We start from the raw sequence: 27,063 nt of genomic DNA, 5'->3' as shown, positions 1-27,063 counted from the left end.
CAGGAAACTTCGTGGACGCTGCCATGGTCTCTCAGTACTGTTTTCCTGCGGTCCGTCTCCAGAACCCGGTGGTCATCTCGTAAGTCAGTGGGCAGATTCTCCAAATCCCGTTCCAGGACCGCACTGAACCCCTATGTCTACAAGTCAGCGTCTTGCACAAGGTGAGATTTTCCTTTTTTGTGCTAACCCGATGCAAGTCTTCAGTTCTTCTGGGCCTTCTGTGGTTTCAGCGCCACGCGCCGGTGCTCGACTGGCAGAGAGGTGAAGTTCCCCGCTCGGGACCGGAATGCCAGTCACGTTTTCTGGAACTGCCTTGTTCCATCTCCACCATCTCACTTCCAAAGTGAATACCTTGTTATGCCCTTTGGACTCTAATGCACTGGTGGTGTTCCAGGAGTTTGTCAATGACATATTCAGAGACTTACTTTATACCTGTGTTGTGGTCTATCTAGATGATATCCTAGTGTTCTCCGTGGATATTGAGTCCCATCGGGTCCATGTACGGCAAGTTCTCAGGTGCCGAAGGGCCAATTGCCTATATGCCAAGCTCGAGAAGTGCTAATTCCATCATAAGAGTTTCCCATTCCTAGCATATATTATCTCAGACAAGGGTCTACAGATGGATCCTGCAAAGTTGTCTGCAGTACTTCAGTGGCCGATAACTACCAGCAGTTTATTCCTCATTTCTCCTACCTGTTATCTCCCATTGTGGCGCTGACCAAGAAGAACGCCAACCCTAAGCTCTGGCCTCCGGCGAGTGAAGAAGCTTTCACTACGCTAAAGTCTGCCTTTTCATCTGCTCCTGGTTTCACCCAGCCCGATACTGAGAAATTGTTCCTGCTAGAGGTTAACGTCTCATCCGTTGGTGTTGGAGCCGTTCTCACCCAGAAGGGGCCCTAAAGACCAAACTCTCACCTGTGGGTTCTTCATTAAGATCTTTCAACCACAGAAAGGAACTACTCTATTGGTGATCAGGAGCTTCTGGCTATTAAACTTGCTTTGGAAGAATGGCATTATGTTCTAGAGGGTGCTTGTCATTCAGTCAGTATCTATACTGATCACAGAAACCTCCTGTACCTCCAGACTGTCCAGAGTCTCGATCCAAGACAAGCTCGTTGGTCTCTCTTCTTCTCCCATTTCAATTTTCTGATACATTTCCGTCCTGTAGAGAAGACTATTAAGGCCAATGCTCTCTCTTGTGCTCGGATTTGTTTGGGGAAGATCCTGCTCCCAGACATATGGTTCTTCCTGGTTCTTGCTGCTCTGGCTGACCTTTGGCAACTTCCTCCTGGCAAGACTTATGTCCGACCTACCGTCATGTGGGTACACACCAAAACACAGTCAGGCAAGAAGTGCAGGTCTCCTCCAGTCTTCTCCCCGGGTGACAAAGTTTGGCTGTCTCCTAGGTCTCTGCTCCTACCTGTGGTTTGTACCTACTACCCTCCCTTGCTTTTCCTGGGCATTGTTTACTTTACCAATACCCAGGCCCTATATACTGTATTGTCTTATGTGGATGTACTGGTATTGATTTAATGTCTGCATATACATAGGGATTTATCAGCATCTTTGATTAAGGTAGAGAGCTTTGCTTTTGTCTGTTTGTTGTTCCAGTATTGTCTACCACTCGTTCCCATGCATGTCTATAGGGGACATAAGTTTTACATTTTTATATGTGTATAATAAAGGTTATTGCAGTATACTCAGTACATTGTATTCCTTTTTTGGTGCATGCTTTTTGCATGTGGGGGTGAAGTGGGTGTGCCCGATTTTCACTCACCCCTACTGCCTTTTGGTGTAGTGTCTCCTAGGTACGTCAGTTTGAAGATTCCTAGCTATAAACTTGGTCCTCGATTCCACGGTCCTGAAGTACTGAAGTGCATCAATCCTGTGGCGTATAAGCTTCGCCTTCCTCCCTCCATGCGCATCGCGAACTCCTTCCACGTCTCTCTCTTGAGTCCAGTCATCCTGAACTGCTTCTCTCCTCCCACTCGTGTGGTTGATTCCACCAATGTCTTTGTGGTAAAGGAGGTCCTAGATATGAAGACATTTAGAGGGAAGCGGTTCTTCATTGTCGAGCAGTACGACATGCACATCCTTGACATGTAAAGGGCCAGTGCGCCGATAATTGGCCTGGACGGCTGCCAATTCTGATAAATTCCCAGCCACTTCCTGTGTTTCCTGACGGATCTTCGTGTCTTGTGCCTTAGAGAAAGCTGTGTTCCATGCCCTCTGCTATTATTGTGATTTCCCATTGTGACCCCGGTTCGTTTCCTGACAACGCTCCTCTGCTGCCTGCCTTGATCTATTGCTATGTCCCTGACTCCGATCCCATACTGCCCATCCTAACCTCTTGCCTGTCCCTGACTACGAATCTGCTTAACGTCTTTGTACATCGCCTTGGCTGCCACCGCAGACTAAGTCGCAACTGTGGAATGACCTGGTGGTATCACACCACAGCAAGTCCAAACTGCTTTTTGGCAGGGCTCTGGTGATCGTCCGCGTTGGTCCAGTGAGTGGGTCCACTACCTCTGGTATCTGACAGACACTATCTTTAAGAACACTTAATTTACCCTTAGTGTGAGATATCCTTCCCTTAGCAATGCCACAGTCTACTGACCCCATCCGGTACTGCAGCTTTTCTATCTGCCTTAGAGGAATGTTATATATTGTGACCAATAGAATGTAGTGTAAGTCTTTAAATTGTACAAAGGTGCTAGTTTGATAACCCCTGAACTGACCACTTGCAAGGATAGTTAAAAAAAACATTGTGGCTGGAAAGTTTGAGGTCTTTGCCGCGATGAGTTATTTTTGAGAAGTCTTTATGTGTCTGCTGAGGAGCAGCATCCACTCATCTCAACCGTGAAGCTACCTATACCAGACAGTAGGAAAACTTTGCCGAACACAAGCAAACCAGCGACCTTGAACCAGTTGCCAGTTGGCCACTCTTAACATAAATTGTCCTAGTGCTTTTAATACCTTAATAAAATTCCCTGAATGCTCACCAATTGATTCATCATCCCTGATGCTTGCTTTATTAGTGTGTAGTCTCTACGCATGTAAATAAGTATCCTACACTGATAAATAGGAGGGATCTGCAGAAGGAGATGGTAAGTCATCTGGCTGCTCCCCCTCCCACCTCCCTGTGTATGTCAGTGAGGAGGACTGAGAGAAAAAAGACACACTGGAAGCTGCGGATGCGGACAGACTACAGGAGTGAGAAACAGGAAGTTGTGTGGAGATGCAAAGTGCAGCATGTGGATAACAGGGAAAGACTGAAGCTCTACACAGGAGGCAAAGTTAAAGGTAAATGAACATACAGAGACATGTCTAATGGAAGAGATTTATTGAAAAGTGGCCAACCCTTTTAAGTGGTTATCTTCTGCTGTTGCCTACGTAGAAGTTTGCTGTGTACTGGAGGAATGGTGAGTTTTATGGTTGACATTCCTTGTCTCTGTGTGATCCCTGCTACAAGCTGCCAACATCAAGGGCACTCCATTTACCATGCACCCAGGGATCCTTACCCCTACATCGGGAGTGCCCCAGGGAGAACTATCATTCATCCGCAGCATCTCTCTCTTTCTTTTTTTGCACTTTACATGCAGGATACCTGCCCAGTATGGACGACGTCTATTCCTCCTGTACCTAGCATCCATGACGCCCTGGAGCATTAGGCCGCGCTCAGCCATCCACTCAGGTACTAAAAGGAATCCAGCTGCCTCCAAGCCTCAAAAGTCAGGCCTGGTTGGGGATGTTGCATTTGCGACCAGGGAAATTCTTCTATAAGCATGAACATAGTGTACTTCAGCCTATGAAGATATATAGGTGTTGTCCCCTTTTGACAAAACCTTTGGTTTGAATAAACACACAATGATAAAGTAAAGAATCAAAGAGTACAGCCACCTTTACTGTAACTTCAACTGTAACCTATCAGGAAAACTTTCAGGACATCTTCACTTCTACAATGAATTATTAAAGTATTTGCTTTCATTGTGTATGTGACACAAGAAAATTCTTGTACAGACGGTCCCCTACTTAAGAACACCCGACTTACAGACAACCCCTAGTTAAAGACGGACCTCTCTGCCCACTGTGACCTCTGGGGAAACTTTCTGGATCCGTTACATTAGCCCCAGACAGTAATGATTACTTGTAAGGTGTCAGTAATGAAGTTTATTGATAACCCTTGGTCTAATTACAGCAATAAATTTTGAAACTCCAATTGTCACTGAGGCAATTGTAAAATACAAATTATACTACAATCATAAAATATACAGTTTCGACTTGCATACAAATTCAACTTAAGAACAAACCTATAGAACCTATCTTGTACGTAACCCGGGGACTTCCTGTATTGGCAAATGTAATGGACAGCACCCTGTGAATTAATGAATGCCCTCTTGTGTACAAACAGTGCCTAAAGAATTCTTGCTTCTTACCTTGAGGGTGATGATGCTGAGCTTCCAAATGCATTTGCTAACTGAAAAACAAATAAACCTATCAGTAAATTGCTATATCATATGTTACAACTCAACTTTAGACAATATTGTATAAATCAATTGTACAGATAATAATTGTAAATGGTGTCTCACCACACCACAGGAAAACATTAGGAAATTCTACCTGTTATATATAAGACTCTTCATGGACATGAGCATTGGCTGTATACTTACTTGCACCAGGTCAGGACTGATCATGCTGTATGGCCGCTGTCGGAAGGTGCTTGTGCGAGGAGAAGGTGTATATCTTATAGCTTCTATCCGAACACTTTCAGATTCAGGGATGGAAATACCAACTTTATCCAGATTTCCAGTGCTGCTACTGTTTAATTTACTAAGTGGAAAACTGCAGGAAATTACTTCATTACTTATGATACAGGTATAGTGACAAATTTTGTTAGGTTTTAAAATAATCAGAACAAGAGGAGTTGAATCTCAAAGTATCTGTTCAAACTGAAATGCAATGTGCTTTAGTGTAAGACAGCCCAGGTATCGATCAGCCAAAAAAGTGTATACCGGTAGATGTTTTTCACTGCCACTTTTGCATTCACAGATATTTTCCTACAGCATTCATTTTAGTAATTGCACATATGTATTTTATAGGAAGTTCTATGTTGAATGCAGATTTTATTAATTTGATGATTTTAGATTTGTTGTTGATATAGATTACTAAGGTATACTTGAACACCCGTTATCCCCTTTTTTGTCATACGGTGTAGTGAGAACTGGGGTCAAGCTATACACTCCTAGTTTGATTAAGTTAAAAAGACGGACAGGAAATGCACACTTAATGTTTGTACATGGTGGTATTTATTACTCCACGTAACCTGAATACCAAGGTACAAGCCGTGACTAATTTCTGCCACAGAGCCAGAATTGCGACTAATTCTCCCTAATTTGTGACTAATGAGAAGGGGGCCATGTATGGGGTATATGTCACCCTGCGCTTGATATAGCCTGTGGAAGGTCAAGGCCCAGGCTATAGCATTTCCACGCCAGGCAGGACCATGAGGTCCCCTTACACATTAGTTGGTCAACTGATCGCAATGTGCAAGTTGGTCACTGTAAATGTAATGGGGTGAATTCATTAACCCCCCCCCCCCTCCCCCGCTGGCGATCCAGCGCCTGTATCCACTAATAGGCTCAGGCCTCCTAGTAAACATTGGTGCAACCTCTGCCAGTTCTTTGCTATATTTTTTGCTATAGCCTCCTCCAGTTTTACGGTTAAATGTGGTAGGCCAGGAATTCAGAAGGTATTATGAATGTGTATGGACAGCTTTTTGATCACTGGCATTATGTCAAAGCAATACATCAACAAAATGAAACTTAAAATGAACTAAAAAGAAGAAAGTCCTTACTTTGAGCCAAATTTTTCTGAGTTATCTGCTGGTGGAAGAGGACGAGTGTAGGAAAATGGAAACCAGCCTTTCCTATTAAGAAAAAGAAATATTCCTGTTTTACCCACTCAGTCGGCTTGCTAGACAATTAAGACCCCTTTAAAGGGTTGCACAGGTTAACAAGTTTTTTGCCCTTTATATGAAATAAGTAGTATACAAACAATAGAAGCTGTACCTCTACAGCAGCGTAACTACCGCTGCTATGGGGACCTGCAGTGTAAATAGCACCTAAATGTCTGAATCACCACTTTAATGCAATTTTGCCTCAAGTAAAGATTTTAATAAAAAATGATCAAAAGGTCGATGAAAACATCACCCCTTTCAGCAAATAGTTACACTTTACAAATAGTTACGCTGTACATTAAAATATGAAAAAGTTACAAGTCAATGCAAGGCATTTTTTTTGTAATTTCGTATTGAGACATCACTGTGATTGTACTGATCCAATGAATAACAAGGTGTCATTTTGACCACACATTAAAAGCTGTACAAAACTGTGGGGGGTTTTTTGCCAATTCCCCCACCCTTGGAATTTTTTTTCAGCTTCCCAGTACATAGAACAAAATATTAAATGGTGCCACTAGAAAATAACATTTGTCTCGCATATAACAAGCCAACATATCACTTTGAAAAGGAAAAAATTAAAAGTTCAGGCTTGTGAAAAAAGAGAAGTGAAAAATGGAAACACAGGAAAAAATCTGAAAATCTTGAAGTGGTTAAAGGAAACCTACCACTTCTGAAGGTAGGTATGAGATGCAAACACCGGGCACCAGCTCAGGGTGAGCTGGTGCCGGTGCTTAGTCTCGTTAGTGTTAAAACCGCGGTATCGCGGTTTTAACACTTTTTAAACTTTCTAGCAGAAACTGCTTCGGCGCTGCGTGCGTACGATCGTGCGCGCGCCTACATTGGAAATGCTGCAGGCGTTGCGCGCGCACGGTCGCGCGCAGCGCCGAAGCAGTTTCTGCTATAAAGTTTAAAAAGTGTTAAAACCGCGATACCGCGGTTTTAACACTAACGAGACTAAGCACCGGCACCAGCTCACCCTGAGCTGGTGCCCGGTGTTTGCATCTCATACCTACCTTCAGAAGTGGTAGGTTTCCTTTAAAGGACAATACAACAATATGCATATAATATGGTATATAATGGGAATCTGTAATGTGCACTGGGGATAAGGGGTGGCCCTGCAATGCTACCATTCTTGTTGACTCAGCATTTCATAGCATTACACTTCATAAAATTCGAACAATGTAATTGTTCATTGTCAGTATGATTATTGTTAACCCCTTTAGGATGCATCCAGTTTATTGCTTATAGGGGTTCTTCACTTAAAGGACAATCCCCCAAATATTGTTTGTATAGTGAAAAATTATAAAATTTTGCAATATACTTTCTGTATCACTTCCTAGATCTCTGCTTGCTGTCATGCAACAAGAAGCTACATTGGTTACTTCCTGTAGATAAACACTGCTCCATGGTCATGTGATGTCACACAGTCGCACTGCTGGTTATAATACACAGTCTAATCAAAGCTGTGATTTTGAACTTGTATTATAAGCTGTTACATTTTCTAGTTTATGTAAGAGATTTTACATGTTATTTATAAGCAAGGATTGAATTTTATTTGATTGGGGACCAGACTTTTCCTTGATTCTGCTTCCGGATTCTCACTCTTGCATGCAGTTTCCACTGTGTTCCGCCAGAGGGCATTAATGTTTTATCTACTGTATACATAGACAAAAGCAGCTTTGCATATTCCTGAAGATTACAGAAAATAATCAAGTGGGATCCCTGGTAGGTATGTTTTATTATTGTATTACTGTTCATATTTACTATGAATTAATAAAGGGGTGTAATGTATATATAATCAATGAAGAGAGGCAATGTATACATGGAAGCGGGGCTCTACATAAATTAGTGGATGACGTGGCATGTAAAGAGGGCAGCATTTTATATATATTTAAAGCTTGAAGAAAGAATGAGTTCCGCCAAAATGTCGCATACATGAGGTGAAATAAAATACCTTTTTGTTTTTTCTTATATAGGAAGCGCTTTCTTTTTTGATAATAATAATAATAATTCTTTATTTATATAGCGCACACAGATTATGAAGTGCTGCACAATGCTTACCAAATCAGTCCCTGTCCCCAATGGGGCTCACAATTTAATCAACCAGTATGTTTTGGAGTGTGGGAGGAAACTGGAGCACCCGGAGGAAACCCACGCAATCACAGAGAGAACAGAAAAACTCTTTGCAGATGTTGACCCTGGGACTTTTTTTTATAATCTGCACTTTTCTGGGAACAGCTTTAGCACCCCATCTTGATTTGCCTGGACTGTGCTACTTTTTTGGCACTATTGTAAAGGACCTGTCCAGCAACAGCGCAACCACAACCAGACTTGGCTGTGGCTGTCACACCTGGTAAGTGGTGGTGAACTCACCCTGTGACTTCCCTGTGGGCTATGGGGATGCCTGCAGCAGTTAATCAGGAACCTAACTGACGGTCCCGGAGTGACCCTATAAGGTGGAGCGGACGGGTAACAGGAAATCTGAGATAGAACAGTGTTCACACTAGTTTACAGAAAAGTGCCCAGCCAGAACCAAAAAAAAGCTGGAACAGGGGAAGTGGGGTAACACAGGAAGGTACACAACAATAATGGACAAATAACGGATACAGATAGACAAGCAGAGTCGAACAGAACGGGGTCAAAACCAAGATTTCGGCAAAGGTACAGAATTGTATAGTAACTGGCATGGTCAGTAAGCGAATCAGAGGTCAAATACACAGAATAGCAAACAAATAGCAAATATAGCAAGAGCAGTAGAAATCAGACTGAATAACCAGCAACCTCTGAAGGAATATTAAGTGAGCAATGGTCACTGCCTCCAGCACTGTCTGGATCAGTCATCCATCACTCAAACCACAGCTGCAGACAGAACAAGCTCAAACACACACCCAGCTTTCCCAAGGAAAGATCCTGAGAAGGAACTGTAAATCAGAGGCAGCTCTGGGTGTGGTTACAAGCACAGAAACTTGAAGCCTGATCCCATTCATAACAATTTGCAAGTTCTGACAATTATATTCATAAATATATATAAATATATCTTTATTTATGCATGATTTAGGTGAACTGTGTACACAATAATTTGTTGTGGGGGAGCTGTATGTAATTAAAGGGGTTATCCGAGTTTTATAAATACTGAGGGCAGGGCTGGGGTGGGCTAGTTAAACATAATAAACATGTACTTGTACCGATGTCCTGCGCCGCAGTCCCTTCGATCCGTACCCCTGTTTGTTTACAGGGGCACAGAAGCCCATGTGGCCGGTTCCTCCCATTTGTCCCGTTGTAAGCGCTGGGAGATGGTGTCGGATGGGAGCTTCCGGCCGGCCGTAAGCTCCCTGTGCGCCCCTGTATACAAACTGGCGCACAGAGAAGATGGGCCGCGGTGCGGGCCCTTTAGCGGCGCCGGAGGAGGCAAGTACATGTTTATTATTTTTAAATAGCCCACCCTGGCCCTTCCCTAAGTAATTTTTAAAACCCGGATAATCCCTTTAATTTGGGGTGGTCTGTATATTTTAGAATTCACGGTGTTGTATTGGTTCGTGGGGGCTATATGTATAAATTAATAAAGCCAGCACAGCATATATACTTATTTAGTTGGTATAAGTAAGTATATACATATGCAGGATGCAGCGTATAAAAATGTATCACTTGTGGTTATACTTTTACTGTAAGTGTCTCTGGAATATTTAAGGGCACGGTGTGGAGAAGGGCTGCACAAAGTTGTAGTCATGTCCTAAAAGTCACCATAAAGTTCTGCACCTGAAAGAGCAGAATGGTTCCCCCTGACAGGTCCACCGGGAAGAAGACTAGGATGGGCCAGGCCAGCAGAGAGACAGGAGTAGCAGCTGCAAGTGATTTAAGAGTAAAGACAGTTTCCCATGTGATCTTTTTAAAACACATCCAAAACACAGGTAGGAGTGGGTTTGGCCAAACGCATATGCATTTCATTTTATCGTTTCATTGGAAATGCATATGTGTTTTAGCCAATCCCTCCCCTACTTGCATTTTGGATGCGTTTTAAAACGTAACAAAAACGCCATGTGGAAAACTGCCCTCAGTGATGTCTATGTCTGTGTGAGTTTTATGGGTTTTAGACCCTGAGACACACAGCAAGTCCACATTCAGCCAGAACCAGCTGTGTTTTTCTCCTTGGTAGTAGAAAAAGCAAGGGGTGATGATAAGGACCTAGACCAGTGATGGCGAACCTATGGCACGGGTGCCAGAGGTGGCACTCGGAGACCTTTCTGTGGGCACTCAGGCTATCACGAGGACAGAGTTCACCAGACAGGACTTGAATGTTCCTGCAGTTCCAGACAACTTGAGATGCTGCTCTCAACGCTCTTTTAAGGTGACACATCTTCGACTGATCGGAACTTCAGAAAGAGTCAGAAGTTGTGAACACAGACAGATTATTTTTTGAGTTCCCCTTGCTGGTCCCATGATGCTTCCTGTACATAGAGACCCTAGAGAGAAGCTACAATGACGTCTGAATTTGCCCTCCTGCTTTTAACTATATTGGTGTACTCACGGGGTCAATACGATTGGATGTTGTGGAAGAACAGGGAGCAATAAGTTGCTGTTTAAATTGTCATGTTGGCACTTGATGGTAAATAATTGGGTTTTGGTTGTAGCTTGGGCACCCGGTCTCTAAAAGGTTTGCCATCACTGACCTAGACCTTACATGGGTGGAAGGCAGTGATACTTCCACCTAGCAGATCAAGTGAAAGCGGGCCATGGCGTAGTGGTCATCTTGAAGCCATGACAGCACCCAGGGACCCAGGGAACAATGGCCATCCCTAAGCAGTCTGCAGCGTGTCTGCCCCCAGTATTACCCACTTACCCTCGTAGGCGACCTCGTGTATGCCCTTTCTTCCATTCTATGCACTATGTGTCCCTCCTGCCTTTGTCTGTTCTGCCCCTCTTATCTCTATTTACCCCTTAGCGCTACGTGCCGTAGATGTACTGTGCAGGCTCCTGCGATTAGCGTTCAGCTAAAGCTGGTTCAGCACCGGAGCCGGGCCAGCATCAGGGGACGCGGAATGTCAGCAGTAATCTACCGCTGACATCCCTGGGTAACACCTGCGGCCGGAGTTTAACCTGTTAAATGCCATGGTCAGCGCGACCGCTGCATTTAACTTTCCTTTGGGGGGTCTTTCCCCCGCGATCGCCCCCCCCTGCCGTTTTTGGGCCAATGAGGAAACTAAAATCCTAGCAGCTGCAGGACGCTCCTTCTCTTCTGCGCATTGCCGTGCGGCCATAAAACAAGTAACAGCCACACGTGGGGGGGTCTCTGTACTCGGGAAAAATTGCATAACAAATTGTATTGTGGGTTTTCTCTTTTTATCTTTTGGAAATGTGTACATTTTAGGGCTAAATGAACGTGTAACCAACAAAATTTGACCATCAATTACTATGAAAATCTCAAGGGGTTAACAATCTTCCTAAAAGCTATCTCTGGGGTGCAGATTTGAAAATGTGTTGGTTATATAGGGTGGTTTTAATGCTAAATATTAAAAATTTCATTCAAAAGACTATTTATCCCCAAAATAGTAAATTTTGAAAATAGAGAAAATCGATATTCGATTTGTAAGCCGCGTGACATCAAAATAAATTATCCAGACATTTCAAAAATGATGAAAATGTAAAGTAGACACATGGGAAATGTTATTCAGCAATTTATTTAGGTGGTAAATCTATCTGCCTGAAACCGCAATGATTTCGAATTTCGAAAATGGCTAATTTTTCAAAAAATTCATCATTTTTTATCTTTTTTTTTTTTTTAAATAAACGCAAAACTTATCATCCAACATTTACCACTAAAATGAAGCACAACATGTGGAGAAAAAAAAAAACATTCTCAGAATCGCTTTGATAAGTAACAGAGTTCAAAAGTTATAGCCATATAAAGAGATGCAGGTCAGAATCCAAAAAATGGGACAGAACTTTAAGCTGTAAAATGGCTGCGTCCTTAAGGGGTTAAAGTCTATTCCCCAATTCCATGCTCTGCTTTCAGGGTCAGAGGCTTGAAGGAATTGATAGCCTCCTCCAGTGAATTCTCCTGCCTTGACTGCCTGTTAAAAGACACACACCGTACACATCCTGTACACACACTATACACACACCGTACACATCCTGTACACACACTATACACACACCGTACACATCCTGTACACACACTATACACACAATATACACACACCGTACACATCCTGTACACACACTATACACACACCGTACACATCCTGTACACACACTATACACACACTATACACATCCTGTACACACACTATGCACACAATATACACACACCGTACACATCCTGTACACACACTATACACACACCGTACACATCCTGTACACACACTATACACACAATATACACACACCGTACATATCCTGTACACACACTATACACACACCGTACACATCCTGTACACACACTATACACACACCGTACACATCCTGTACACACACTATACACACACTATACACATCCTGTACACACACTATGCACACAATATACACACACCGTACACATCCTGTACACACACTATACACACACCGTACACATCCTGTACACACACTATACACACACCGTACACATCCTGTACACACACTATACACACACCGTACACATCCTGTACACACACTATACACACAATATACACACACCGTACATATCCTGTACACACACTATACACACACCGTACACATCCTGTACACACACTATACACACACCGTACACATCCTGTACACACACTATACACACAATATACACACACCGTACACATCCTGTACACACACTATACACACACCGTACACACACTATACACACACCGTACACATCCTGTACACACACTATACACACAATATACACACACCGTACATATCCTGTACACACAATATACACACACCGTACATATCCTGTACACACAATATACACACACCGTATACACACACTGTACACGCACAGTCAAGTCTGTGTTTTGCTGTGGGTTCTTCTGTTATGTCAGAGGAAGACAAAACGCATCAGTTGTAGTCACCATTGTTTTCAATAGATGTTTTTTTTTGTTTGTAATGCATATAAATTAAAGGGTTGTGGTAGGTTATTATGTATGTGCCAGGCAGCAATTGAAGATATTTACAAAGAAGTAGTAATGCTTTTTTCCACCCTGTGGTCCAGCTGCCGGTCCCTGTGTGCATACAAACATGCAGCTGTACATGATAAAAGGATTGTTGAAGATGATGGGGGTGCATTAACTATGCCTTGGAAGGGGGGGGGGGGGCAGACAGGGCCGTGTATGTCCAGGCCCCCTGTATTTACTATAGTCTCCATACATTTCATTCCTGAGGTGCAGCACAGTATACCTAGAGGCCGAGGCTATTAACCCCTTAAGGACGCAGGGTTTTTTTGCTCATTTCTCGCTCTCCACCTTCAAAAATCCATCACTTTTTCATTTTTACGTGTACAGACCTGTGTGAGGGCTTATTTTGTGCGTAACAAATTTAACTTTCCCGTAATGTTATTTATTTTAACATGCCGTGTACTGCGAAGCTGAAAAAAAATTCCAAATGTGGAAAAATTGAAAAAAAAATTGCACGTGCGTCACGTTCTTGTGGGCTCAGTTTTTACGACTTCCACTCTTCGCTCCAAATAACACGCCTACTTTATTCTTTGTTTCGGTGTGATTGCGGTGATACCAAATTTATATAGGTTTTATTGTGTTTTAATACATTTTCAAAAGTACAAAATGCTACCATTTTGAGGTCTGTGTGACATTTTGATAATTTTTTATTCCATTTTATATGTGATGTAAAAAGGTGTAAAAGTCGCATTTCGGACATTTGGGCACCATTTCCCGTCTCGGAGGTCACCGCCGGCCATAATCGTTTTTATATTTTGATAGATTGGGCATTTTGGGATGCGGCGATACCTAATGTGTCTGTGATTTTTACTGTTTATTATGTTTCATATCAGTTCTAGCGAAAGGGGGGTGATTTGAATTTTTAATATTTTATTAAATTTTTTTTTAAACTTTTTTTAAATTTTTTTTTCCACTAATTCTTAGACCATCCAGGGTACATTAACCCTAGATGGTCAGATCGTTCCTACCATATACTGCAATACTTCTGTATTGCAATATATGGCATTTTTGCAGCTCATTCATTACAATGAACCACAGGCTCATTGTAACGAATCTGCAGAAGCCATTAAGCCTCGGGTCAAACGAAGACCCGACGCTACCATGGCAACCAATCGTCGCCCCCCGTTCGGGGGCGCGGCTATCGTAATAAAGATGGCGGCACCCGCAAGCCCGTGAGCCGTCTTCATACATTCCCTGTACCACGGCGCAGAGCAGTAAGGGGTTAATATATCTGCCCTGCAGTGTTCCGGTTGGGGGAATTAAGATCGGCATTAAATACAACAAATTTCCCCCATTGTTGGTAGAAGACTGTAAGGGGATGCCACTGTTTTATCCGCCAAGGGCACCAAAATGCCGATCCTAGCCAATGCAGCCATATCTTTTTATGACATTATTAAGGAAGTAGGAACCGCAGGGAATTAGAATAGGAGTGTTAGGCAATATGTAAGGTCTGTATAATTTTTTTAAAGGATATCTACCACCAGGATGAATGATTGTAAACCAAGCACACTGACATACAAGTGTGTGCCACCAGTAGAAGGATCAGCTCTTCTTTAAGCTTACTATGCTCTTGTGTTCAAGAAAAAGAGGCTTTAACAATTATGCAAATGAGACTGAGGGGCTCCAGGCTCCATTAACATCTATGGAGCATAATTTTAAGAGCCTTTTTTTGTACAAACCAGGACATAAGAAGCTAAAAGAAGAGTAGATTCTGCCAGAGGGGGCACACACCAGCATGTCACCAGTGTGCTTGGTATACAATCTTTCATCCTGGTGGTAGATGCCCTTTAATAAACTTACTAAAGATTTTCATTTATTTACGTGTACCCTTTGAGAGGATTTGGACCCATAATAATCATATCAAATGTTAAAGTACATACACTTTAGGGAAGTCCAGAGCTACAAAGGTAACTTTGTGTATGTATAGACAGAAGTCATAGATTTATAATTTTTTCTTTAGAACAAAAAAGGATTCAATTTTTTTGTGCAGCTTTGACTTTACAAATTTTTTGGGCTTTTTCTTATTAGCAATGCAACTCGTTGTCAATGCAGGACTCGCTTTATTTACTTATTATTCCGGATGCTTGCAAAAGTTGCAAGATACACACCAAACAGGTTTGTTATACTAAAAAGCACACGTTCTAATTAACACGATAGAAAAAAAGCACAAAAATTTAATTTAGAAATAACAAGAACTAAACTGACTGAGAAACTATAATAAGAAAAGATGAATCTTCCCCAATGTGTTCTATAGGAAGTAAACCACATTTTGATGTGCAACTCACATTTTTGTAGATTCATTTTCCCCATAGTGCCAGCCATCTCTGGCCTCTGGTACCAACAAAATGATAATGTCGCCTTCCTGGAAATTGAGTAAAGTACTGTTTTCCCCTGATGTGTGATTAAAGACAGCCTGAACTCTGCGTCGTTCCACTCGAGGAGGTAAAACAGACATAGGACTGATCCGAGGTAGGGTTTTATTTTCAACTACAAGGGCATAAAGAGAAGATATTCATTAAACATATTTCCCAAAGCCGGTACAATGTTAGTTATGTTTACTTGTTTACGTATTTAATTTTATACTACAGGGAGCATAACTACAAAAAAAAATTGCTACATAAATATACAATAACATGCAATGCCGGAAGTCATCTCCATATTTTGATGGGACGGTCTATGTTCCTGGAAAATATCGGCAAGCATACTGAGGGGAATAGCAGCGATTTCACATTAGATATTTTCCTTCAACACCTTAGAGAGAATTTAGGTGGTGTTAGCTGGTGACTCTAGGAGCTAAAGCTACTACTAAAAAGGACTACATTTCTGCTGTGCGCCTTTTGCTAACTGATGTGCATCCAGTTAAATAGCACACTGCTCAAAAATGGTCAGGTACACATTGGTGTTGATGGTGCTTTCAAGGAATATAGAGACTATGATGCACAGCCAAGATATTGCCAACCATAAACATTTTTTGCTTACGGAGTGTTTTTTTAGTGATTCAATGGGATTTTCAGCAGCCCCTATACAGAATATAAACTGATAAAGGAACCATACATTATATAATATGCAATACATCTTCACAATCACCTGGAACTAGTGACAGTATCTTTTTTCTCCATATCATCCCTTTAATCTCTTTAGTGGTGGTTATATAATACTCATTCAATTTTGCTGTTTTTGCAGGTCTTTAAAAGGAATCAGTGACCAGTGTGTGTAGTTTCTGAAACATTTAGTTTGTAGTTTGCTCACCCCAAAAGGTTTGCACCATGAAGTTATGCTACTCATTATTGTGCACCACTATTTCTATGATGAGAAATGAGTGGTTAAACATGCGTTAACCGGGCTACATGTGACAACAGCTATTTTGCGCCTTACATTGCATACTTGCTTGTTCAATTCTCCATATACTGAGACACATATTTGCTTTGTCCTATTTTGAAACAAAATAGTTTCAAGTGAGTCTCCCTGTATATTCCTTTAAAATTATAAGATTATATAGTTATATTTTAGGGCACAGTGGGTACGAAAGTATTCAGACCACTTTAAATTTTTACCCTTTGGTTCATTGCAGCCAATTGGTAAGTTCTGTTTGCTCATTAATAAACACTCTGCCCCACTCTTGACAGAAAAAAACAGAAATGTAGATATTTTTGCAAATTTAATAAACCAGAAAAACTGAAATATAACAAGGTCATATGTACCCTTTGAGTATGAGTACCTTTCTTCTTGGAAATGGTATGCTCACCTAGTGTTGCCAACCTGTTCTCAGAGGCTGGCTTGCGTGGTATTGGTAAAGTACATGAATACAATTCATTGGCCTTAGGAGTTGGAGGTGTAACAGAAGTAGGTGTTGCTGGATGTGGTGGAACAATATGACTAGTTGATATTGCTTCTAAATGAACAGGTATGCCCACATCCCGTGGTCCTTTAGTTCGATGACTCTCTCCATTAGGTATGGGAAGAACCTCTTGCACAGACATCCGCTATAAAAGCAACAAATCAGTAGTTAACAAAAAATCATAGCATATCTTTAATTTAGTAGTCTGTTGTTGAAAAATTAGGGATGTGATGTAATTTCTTTGTATTGTATTCTTTTAAACAGAGCCCTTATACTTTCTGTTGTCATATTGTCCACCAGTTCTCTCAGTATATCCAGCCTGCCGATGGGGGATTATATTAAGACTGATGTTCAAAATATCACTCTTAATATATTCCCCCCAACATTTTGGGGAGCTAGTAGCAGTTTTTTATGTAATTCTTCCTATTGTTTTTCAATTTTTTTGTCACAACACAGACATTGGGGGTCATTTACTAAGGGCCCGATTCGCGTTTTTCCGACGCCTTACCCGAATATTTCCGATTTGCGCCGATTTTTCCTGAATTGCCCTGGGTTTTTTGGTGCACGCGTTCGGATTGTGGCGCATCGGCGCCGGCGTGCTTGCCACAGAAATCAGGGGGCGTGGCCGAACGAAAACCCAACGGATTCGGAGAAACCGCTGCATTTAAAAAAAAAAGTGTCGCTGGACATGCACTTACCTTCAGCAGGAATAGGATCGTGAACTCCGGCGGACCTCGGCGGACTTCAGCGCAGCAGCTGGTGGACATCGGAGGAACTGCTTAGTGAATCGCCGGAAGACCCGAATCCACCGCAGAGAACGCGCCGCTGGATCGCGAATGGACCGGGTAAGTAAATCTGCCCCATTAAATCAATACTATAAGATATCTTATAGTAAATAAGATAAAAGATAAAATAAGAAACAATGCACAAAAGTTGTGTGCAAAGAATGCCTTATTTTATAACAAAAGCTGGTACTGTGAGCACTTGGAGTTAAAAAGGACATCTTTTATAATTATATATGTATTAAGTTTTATGGCTATGTGATTGATATCTAACCTTCTGGCAGAATAAGCAAGTACTTATGACAGTACCACTAGCAGCTACTCTCTAAAATGTATATACAGTTGGGAAAAAGTATTTAGTCAGCCACCAGTTGTGCAAGTTCTCCCAAATACGTAATTGACATCATAGGTAGCCCTCAACTATGAGAGACAAAATGTGAAAACAAATTAAGAAAATCACATTGTATGATTATAAAATAATTTATGTGCAAATTATGGTGGAAAATAAGTATTTGGTCACCTACAAACGAGCAAGATTTCTGGTTCTCACAGACCTGTAACTTCTTAAGAGGCTCCTCTGTCCTCAACTCATTACCTGAAGTAATGGCTCCTGTTTGAACATGTTATCAATATAAAAGACACCTGTCCACAACCTCAAACAGTCACATCCCAAACTCCACTATGGTGAAGACTAAAGAACTGTCAAAGGATGCCAAAATGCAATTGCATTGCATTGTGAAGACATACAAGACCACTGATAATCTCCCTCGAACAGGGGCTCCACGCAAGATCTCACTATTGTGGGGTCAAAGTGATCACAAGAACAGTAAAGTTCCCAGAACCACCTGCAGAAAACTGGGACCAACATAAAAAAGGCTACCGTCAGTAAAAGACAGGAACTCATATCCTGCAGTGCCAGACATGTCCGGTCGCTTAAGCCAGTACCCATCTGGGCCCTCTCTGAAGTTTGCTTGAGAGCATTTAGATGTTTCTGAAGAGTCAGATAAAACCAAAGTAGAACTGTTTGGTAGAAACACAAATTGTCATGTTAGGAGGAGAGTAAATGCTGAGGTGCATCCAAAAAACAGCGTACCTACTGTGAAGCATACCTACTGTGAAGCATGGGGGTGGTGACATCATTCTTTGGCATACCTCCCAACCGTCCCGGTTTCGGCGGGACTTTCACGATTTTTTAGCCCTGTCCCGCCGCCCCGGGAGGTTAAGAGGTTGTCACGATTTGTCACGCTTTTTCCCGGACCAAGAGACTTTGTCCCGTCTCCTGGTCCCGGGACACTGTCTGCAGAGACAGAGGAGACAACGCGAGCTCCCAGCTCTGCACGGCCCCTTCTCCTCCTCCCCCGGGCCGCCCCTCCCCCTGTGTGAGCTGCCGCGATGTGTGAGGAGAAATCATCAGGGGGGGGGGTCACCTGGAGATCGGCTGCTGTGTGACCCGGCCATGGACCCTGGAGACCCTCAGCTCCTTCTCCTGATAGCTGTGCAGGAGAGGCTGGCAGCACAGAGAGGAGAGACTTGTGTGATGTGGACCCCCCCTCCAGCAGCTACAGACGTCCAGTAGGAGAATCTGCACAGCAGGGATGAGGTAGGACAGTCAAACCCCCACAGTATAGACAGCTACAGGTCAGTGTGTGACAGGACACCTCTATCAGGACTTGTATGTCAGCTTTGTGACGTACAAGCCCTGAAATAATCGCAATGTTTTGCGAAGCGCCAGACATTGCGATTATTGTGCCCTTCTCCACACCAAGAGGGATATATCCGTCAGTGAGCTATTAACCTCTAGGGGCACCAGGACATTATAGTACGTCCCTGCGGCTATATACTTAGCGCACTGGGACGTAGTATAGCGTCCCGCTTCTGGCACCGGCTCACAAACAGAGCCGGCACCAGAAGAACCGGCTGTCAGCTGTCAATCACAGCTGACACCGCACACTAACACCTGCGAACGGAGACGACTCCGATTGTGGGTGTTAACCCCTTACACGCCGCGGTCAAGCATGACTGCGGCGTGTAAGGTTGTTCCTCTTCTGGGCAGCCCCGAGGACTGCCATGTGCCCCGGAGCTGCCCAATCTCCCTGGAAGTCAGACCCCTTCTGGGTCTGACCGTAAACTGTCTGCGCATGCATCTGCCCCTAAAATGTCACTTTCCCGTAAAAACACTTAATAAAGTATAAAACACACAACCCCCCCCCCCCACACACACACACACATATTTGGTATTGCCGCATCCGTAACAATCTGTAAAAAAGAATCGTTACTGGACCTGCACGGTAAATGTCGGAGAAAAAAACGCAAAAAACTTTCCGAAAAAAGATAATTTTTAATTAATACCTTTTAAAAAATGCTCTAAAAATTGATAAAAAAACAACAAAAAAAAGAACAACTCTTTTCGCAAAAAATAAGCCCCTAACCAGATTTGTCAGCCGAAAAATAAAAAAGTTCTGCATATGAAAAGATGGTGATGCTAAAATGTGCAAGATTTTCTCCAAATTAGTTTTTATTCAGTAAAATTTAATAAAATACATAAAACCCCCACATATTTGGCATCGCTGCATCCGTATCAATCTGCATAATAAAACAGAATCGTTATTAGATCCGCAAAGTGAACCCCGTAAAAAAAAAAACAACCCAAAACGCTCCAAAAAAAAATTTTTTTAATTAATACCCTATAAAAAATGCTTTAAAAAGTGATTAAAAAAAGTTATGCACTCTAAAATAAGACCACTAAAAAGAACAATCATTCTCGCTAAAAATAAGCCCTTAAACAGATTTGTGAGGCGAAAAATAAAAAAGTTATGCATATGAAAGACGGTGATGCTAAAATTAACAACATTTTTGCCAAATTATTTTTTTTCAGTAACAATGGGAAAAAAATAAAAAATCTATATAAATGATGGTATTTTCGGAATCGTGGCGACCCATAGAATAAAAATAATATACTGTTTTTACAGTATGGCCAAAAAAACCCCCCCCAAAAAATGTTCCTAAAAATTGATGATTTTCATTTCCTCCACCAACAAAGAGTTAATAAAATCTCACCAATTATATATATGTGACATAGCAAATCTGATCTGGATGGCGCCTCCTTCCCTTCTGTGCCCGGCCGTGCGCCCATACAGCAGGTTACCGCCACATATGGGGTATCCGTGTACTCGGGAGGAATTGGGTATAAAACTTTGTGGAGCTTTTTTTCATTTAACCCATTGCAAATGTTTGATTTTCCACCCAAAATGAGTGTATTGTGAAAAAATATTTTAATTTGTAGACCACACCTCCATTTTGTTTTAACCCCTATAAAACACCTAAAGGGTTAACAAACTTCTTAAAAGTTGGCCGTATCCTAGAGGCCAAAATAGGCTGAGTCCTGAAGGGGTTAAACCCTTTCCAACATTGGATGTAGTACAACGTCACGGGCGGCAAGGGCTTGCTCCAGGGTGACGTAGTACTACATCCCGCTTTTGTCAGCAGCTGCTGAACAGAGCAGGTGCCAGATCACTAACGCCCGCGATCCGAGATTCCTACGATAGCAGGTGTAAACCCCTGAGGCTGCGGTCAAGTTCTGCTAGGGTCAACCTCCGCCCGATCGCATATGCGTTTCCCAGGAAACTGATGCAATCGATAACCCAATCGCATCCGTGTCTCTGGAAATGCATATGAGATCAGGCCGAGGCATAACACAACGCTAGCAGAACAAGTGACCGCGGGCTTACACGCCGCGATCCAGGGGGAACGGGGTGCCGCTCCGATGGTTGCATACCCCTCTCCACCGTGTCTGAAATCTATCAAAATATAATAACGGTTATTCCCAGAGTTTAAACCCAAAAAATAGCGGAAAATAGCACCCAAAGTGAAAAATGACACTTTTTTTGCCATTTTGCAAAGTATAAAAGATGTAATAAAAAGTGTTCTAAAGGCCGTACTGTCCTAAAAATGGTAACATTGAAAATGTCATCTGATCTCGCAAGAAATGACACCAAACACAGCTCCGTACACTGAAGTATGAAAAAGTTATTGGCATCAGAAGATGGCAAAATGAAGAGGAGGTTTTAATTTTTGTAAAAGTATAAAATCATTCTAAAACCTATAATTTTTGTATCCTTGGGGACAGGAGGAGGAGGCTGGGGGACAGGACGAGGCAGGGGAACAAGGAGGAGGAGGATGCTGGAGGAGGCTGGGGGACAGGAGGAGGCAGGGGAACAAGGAGGAGGAGGCTGGGGGACAGGAGACTACAGGAGGAGGCTGGAGGACAGGAGACTACAGGAGGAGGCTGGAGGACAGGAGGGGGAGGCTGGAGGACAATAGACTACAGGAGGAGGCTGGAGGACAGGAGACTACAGGAGGAGGCTGGAGGACAGGAGGAGGAGGCTGGAGGACAGGAGGCTACAGGAGGAGGCTGGAGGACAGGAGACTACAGGAGGAGGCTGGAGGACAGGAGACTACAGGAGGAGGATGGAGGACAGGAGACTACATGAGGAGGCTGGAGGACAGGAGGCTACAGGAGGAGGCTGGAGGACAGGAGACTACAGGAGGAGGCTGGAGGACAGGAGACTACAGGAGGAGGCTGGAGGACAGGAGACTACAGGAGGAGGCTGGAGGACAGGAGACTACAGGAGGAGGCTGGAGGACCGGAGACTACAGGAGGAGGCTGGAGGACAGGAGACTACAGGAGGAGGCTGGAGGACAGGAGACTACAGGAGGAGGCTGGAGGACAGGAGACTACAGGAGGAGGCTGGAGGACAGGAGACTACAGGAGGAGGCTGGAGGACAGGAGACTACAGGAGGAGGCTGGAGGACAGGAGACTACAGGAGGAGGCTGGAGGACAGGAGACTACAGGAGGAGGCTGGAGGACAGGAGACTACAGGAGGAGGATGGAGGACAGGAGGCTACAGGAGGAGGATGGAGGACAGAAGAATGAGGAGGATAGAGAACAGGGACCACACCATGTGAGGAGGGGTGGGGGTAGCAATACAGATAATATTATGTGTAAGTTTGGGGAGATAAATAAAAGCAGAAAACCAAATGTAAAGGCAGGATAAAATTTAAAGAAGGTGTTTCATATGTTTTACATGTTGCAGAGTTGCATTAGGGGATATTATATTGGTCCACAGGAAGGGGGCCAAATTAAGTGGCGTTGTACCATATGGGGACCATCAAGTTCGATATTATACTATGCCTGTAGGTGGAAGAATGGGCGTGGTTTAGAAAAAGGGGGTGGGGCTTTGTGTCCCTCTTTTCCTTCCCCAAAAGTTGGGAGGTATGCTTTGGGGCTCTTTCTCTGCAAAGGGCCAGTATGACTGATCCATGTGCATGAAAGAATGAATGGGGCCATGTATTGTAAGATTTTAAGTGCAAACCCCCTTCCATCAGCAAAGGCATTGACGATGAAATATGACTGCGTCTTTCAGCATTAAAATGACCCCAAGCACACCACTAGGGCTTCGTAAGAGGCATTCCAAGGTCCTGGAGAGGCCTAGTCAATCTTCACACCTAAATCCCAAAGAAAACCTTTGGAGGGAGGTGAAAGTATGTGTTTCCCAGTGACACCATCAAATCACTGCTCTAGAGGAGATCTGCATGGAGGAATGAGCCAACATACCAGCAACATTATGTGCCAACCTTGTGAAGACTTACAGGAGATGTTTAACCTCTGTCATTCCAAAAGATTTATAACAAAGCATTGAGTTGTTATTGACCAAATACTTATTTTCCGGCATAATTTTCAAATAAATTCTTTAAAAATCAGACAATGTGATTTTTTTTGGACTTCTTTTCGCATTTTGTCTCTTATAGTTGAGGGCTACCTATGTTGTCAATTACAGGCCTCTCTCATCTTTTTAATTGGGAATACTTGTTCAATTGATGGTTGACTAAATACATTTCCCCCACTGTAGCGCCCACTGAAATAAAAGAATAGCTAGCTTTTTCAAATGCTGTCAGCTCCCCCTAGTGGGGACTGCAGGCAACTAAAGTATAGAAAACAATTTATGTTTTTTATACTTTGTTCATAGTGTTTACTTTGTTCCTTTTAGTATTTGGAAATTTCCCACATTCTAAGTTGTACTTCACAAGCTGTTGTACAGGATACCCATGCCAAAATGGGAGAGTATGGGAAAACATGCAGGGAACATGATTAGAGGGCAGTGGTGTAACTAGAAGCTGGTGAGCCCCAGTGCAAAGTCTGTCCAAGGCCCCCGACTATAATGTATGGTTTAAAGTAATAGTCTTCTCATATGGGAAAGTGACTCCATGAGGGCCCCCTGAACCTCTTGGGCCCAGGTGCAATCGCAACCTCTGCACCCCCTAAAGTTAAGCCCCTGTTAGAGGGTTATGTGCTATGTGTCTCCTTTCTTTGAATACAAATAAATGAGCTTGCCAAGTAAGGCAGGTAGCACATGACATGACCGGATTTCAGAGGCCAACCGTGCAGATGATGGCACATAGTGATCTATGATGCATGGAGCCACTTCTTCCCCATAAAAAACAGCAGTGCCAAACTACAATCATGATTACAGTGAAATCTGGTCAGTGCACAATCCGTTTTTCATGGTCGTATGCCACCGACCTTAGCCTTACATCTATAAAACTGGTTTCAAAGGTTTCCTTAAGTCGGATTATCTAAAATTACACAGAATTCAAACACTTACATGATTCACAGAGAGTCCTCCCCCTAGAAGGGGTGCCAGTTCTGGAGGAATATCTAGTGGTTTTGTGCTTGGCATTGGATCTGAGATGACAGGCTCAGTAGAAGCATTAGCTGTTTGTTTCACAAGCATCAGGGCACGTTCAGGAAGTTTTGTGGGCTGGGTACATGACTGCTGCCACGACTGGAGCTTGCCACTTAACAACTCCTTTACCTTTAAAAACATCAAAAACACGAAACGCCTTTCACAATGCATATTATTTGTTGGAAGGAAAAAAAGACAAACCTCTGCAATCTGAAATCCAGGTTCATCAAAAGAGACAATCTGAACCAAAATGATCATTTTGTTTCAATAAGAAATGAATATCATTTTAGCCAACCAATGACTAGCTATCAGGAATGAATTTGGCTCTGTTTAAAATTTTTATCTTATACAGGAAAGGGCCTATAGCAAAAATGTGGTTATTTCCCCTTCCACATCAGAGGCTGAACTGCACATCATTGCATGTTTTCTGACTAATGCACAGTGGAATTCAACATTGGTACACACATGAGTATTATCACCTACTGCCAGACTGTACCAGTTTTTTTTTCTTTTATAATTTATCATTATCTTTTATCATTTAGCTCCACAAGGACGCAACATGTACTAGGTGTTAAAAGATACCTAAAACCCAGAACAGGGAGAGGTAATTACCTGGTGTTTATTTTTTTTAACTAAATATTAACAAGGAGGAGGAGGCCCAAGTAGGAAGGGGACGTGCTGGAGGAGGGCACAGTATGAAGGGAAGCTCCTCGGGGAGGGTGGTCCACAGTGTGATGGGCAGCTGCTGCGAGGGGGGGGGGAGGACACTAAGAGGAGCTGCTTGGGGAGACACAGTATGAAGGAGAGTTGCAGGCAGGGGAATGCAGCATAAGGGGGGGCTGCAGTATGAAAAGGAGCAGCTGAAGCGGACTGCTGGGTGGAGTATATGATACAATATGAGGGGAGGGTTGCTGGGGGACAAAAATATCAGGGGAACACGAATAGGGAGGTGGTGGAACACAATGTGAGGGGGACATGGGAGCACTAAGAGGGGAATTGCACTGTGCAGGGGGGAGTAAGATCTGCCATGACTCCTGCTGTGTGCCCCCTCTTTTGTCCCTTTTTAGGGAGGTATGCTTTAATTATCACTACTACCTTCCAGCTAGTCTGAGTGGGTGGGCTCCCCTGACACCTAGGGTCTCATAGTAACTGCTGTGTTTGCTGAAGAGCTAGGTATGTCTGATACTGGGGAGATTCATAGTAGTGTAAGACAATTTGTTGATACATCTGCACTTTACCTTGTTGTGGTAGACACTAAAGTGTTTGGATACAGCACACTGGCGGTCCACCAGAAAAGAGTATCTTCTCCGTTCTTCTGTGAGTGCTGCTTTATAACCTTCTGCCACAAACTTGTCCAGCTCACACTGTTTGGCACTCATGATCTCAACATACTGCAATACATTAATAAAAATTATCAATATGTCAAGTTCTGTATTTAATATACCGTTGTCGTTCACAAACGACAAACCCCAAGGACAGCTGCAATATGCTGTGGTTGCTCACACCAGACTTGGTCTGGCAACATTTTGCCTTTGAAAATGTTTCATGTATCTTCTTTTATTGTGAAACATTATTGTATGCTTTTGTAGACTTCAGGCATTATTTTCCAGAAACAGTGGTATTTTTGTCAATGGGATGTGTCCATATGGCAGCTATGTACTACTCAAGTGATTATAATTTAGTGTAATGAAACTGATTCTCTTAAATTGGTACGACACCCATTTCAAAGGCCATGCCCCTTTTGTCATGCTAGTCATGAATGTGTCCATAACCCTTGAATAATGTAGTGCAAGGCATTGCAGTTTTCTGGTGATAGGAAAATAGGCAAAGTTTTCCAGGATGGGATAAAAAAAATCATGCCTCTTTTAGCTACCTTGCAAGGCAAAGAATTCCTTCCTAAGGAGATTGATAAATAAACTCCAAAGTGTGCACTCTATGGAAGACAAAGAGGCAGGTGTATCAATCTTTTTTACACCAGAAATCTGTTGGTTGTAATTTGCCTACCTTGCACCATATTAGTCAAAGTTTTTAGAATTTTTTTAGATGCTTGGAAAGTAAATCCACAGGCTGAAAATTCAGCATACAATTGGTTTCAATAAAGAGTTTTTATGTTCTCTCTGTGTTTGTGTAGGTTTCCTCCGGGTTCTCCGGTTTCCTTCCACACTCTAAAACATACTAGTAGGTTGATCAGAATGTGAGCCCCATTGACCGATTTGGCAAACTCTGTGCAACGCTGCGTAATATGTGTGCACTACATAAAATAAAGGAATTAAAATAAAGGAATTGTAGAAGTTTATTTCAAATCCATGTAAAAGACATAAAGTACCCGTGGAAAGGAAGACGAGAATCTGACAGTGTATATTTCAAAAATCATCTAAGCCAACATATGGGGGGATATTTATCATATGCTAGCGTTCGTGCGCCAGCATATGATCGCCCCGCCGCTGCAAATTCGCAACCCGATACATCAAGAGACTTCTGCCTTTTGATGTATCGGGCTGCCAGCAGCGCAGCGTTTAACCTACGCCAGGCAGGCTGGCGCAGAAAAAAACACAGCCGGCGACTTTTCACGTATGAAAAGTCGCCGGCAGCAGCGAG

At 42.8% G+C, this 27,063-nt stretch overlaps 1 protein-coding gene across 4 annotated transcripts in view; it reads right to left on the bottom strand.

Moving 5' to 3' along the window:
* The window catches only part of LOC140064031 (BAR/IMD domain-containing adapter protein 2-like), a 152,455-nt gene that overhangs the window by 8,776 nt on the left and 116,616 nt on the right, over positions 1-27,063 (bottom strand). For 3 of the 4 annotated variants that reach the window (XM_072110434.1, XM_072110433.1, XM_072110436.1), the window contains 7 exons: positions 25,704-25,856; positions 24,385-24,594; positions 16,847-17,084; positions 15,387-15,588; positions 5,855-5,926; positions 4,671-4,842; positions 4,437-4,477 (listed from right to left, as the gene is read on the bottom strand). In XM_072110434.1, coding sequence (XP_071966535.1) covers positions 4,437-4,477; positions 4,671-4,842; positions 5,855-5,926; positions 15,387-15,588; positions 16,847-17,084; positions 24,385-24,594; positions 25,704-25,856 — 1,088 coding nt within the window. The remainder of the gene's footprint in view (positions 1-4,436; positions 4,478-4,670; positions 4,843-5,854; positions 5,927-15,386; positions 15,589-16,846; positions 17,085-24,384; positions 24,595-25,703; positions 25,857-27,063) is intronic. The other variant, XM_072110435.1, reaches the window with a different exon arrangement.

This window comes from Engystomops pustulosus, chromosome 6 (assembly GCF_040894005.1).
Source record: "Engystomops pustulosus chromosome 6, aEngPut4.maternal, whole genome shotgun sequence".
NCBI classification, from domain to species: Eukaryota; Metazoa; Chordata; class Amphibia; order Anura; family Leptodactylidae; genus Engystomops; species Engystomops pustulosus.
The sequence above is the reverse complement of the archived record's forward strand: the minus strand, read 5'-3'. Positions and strand labels throughout refer to the sequence as shown.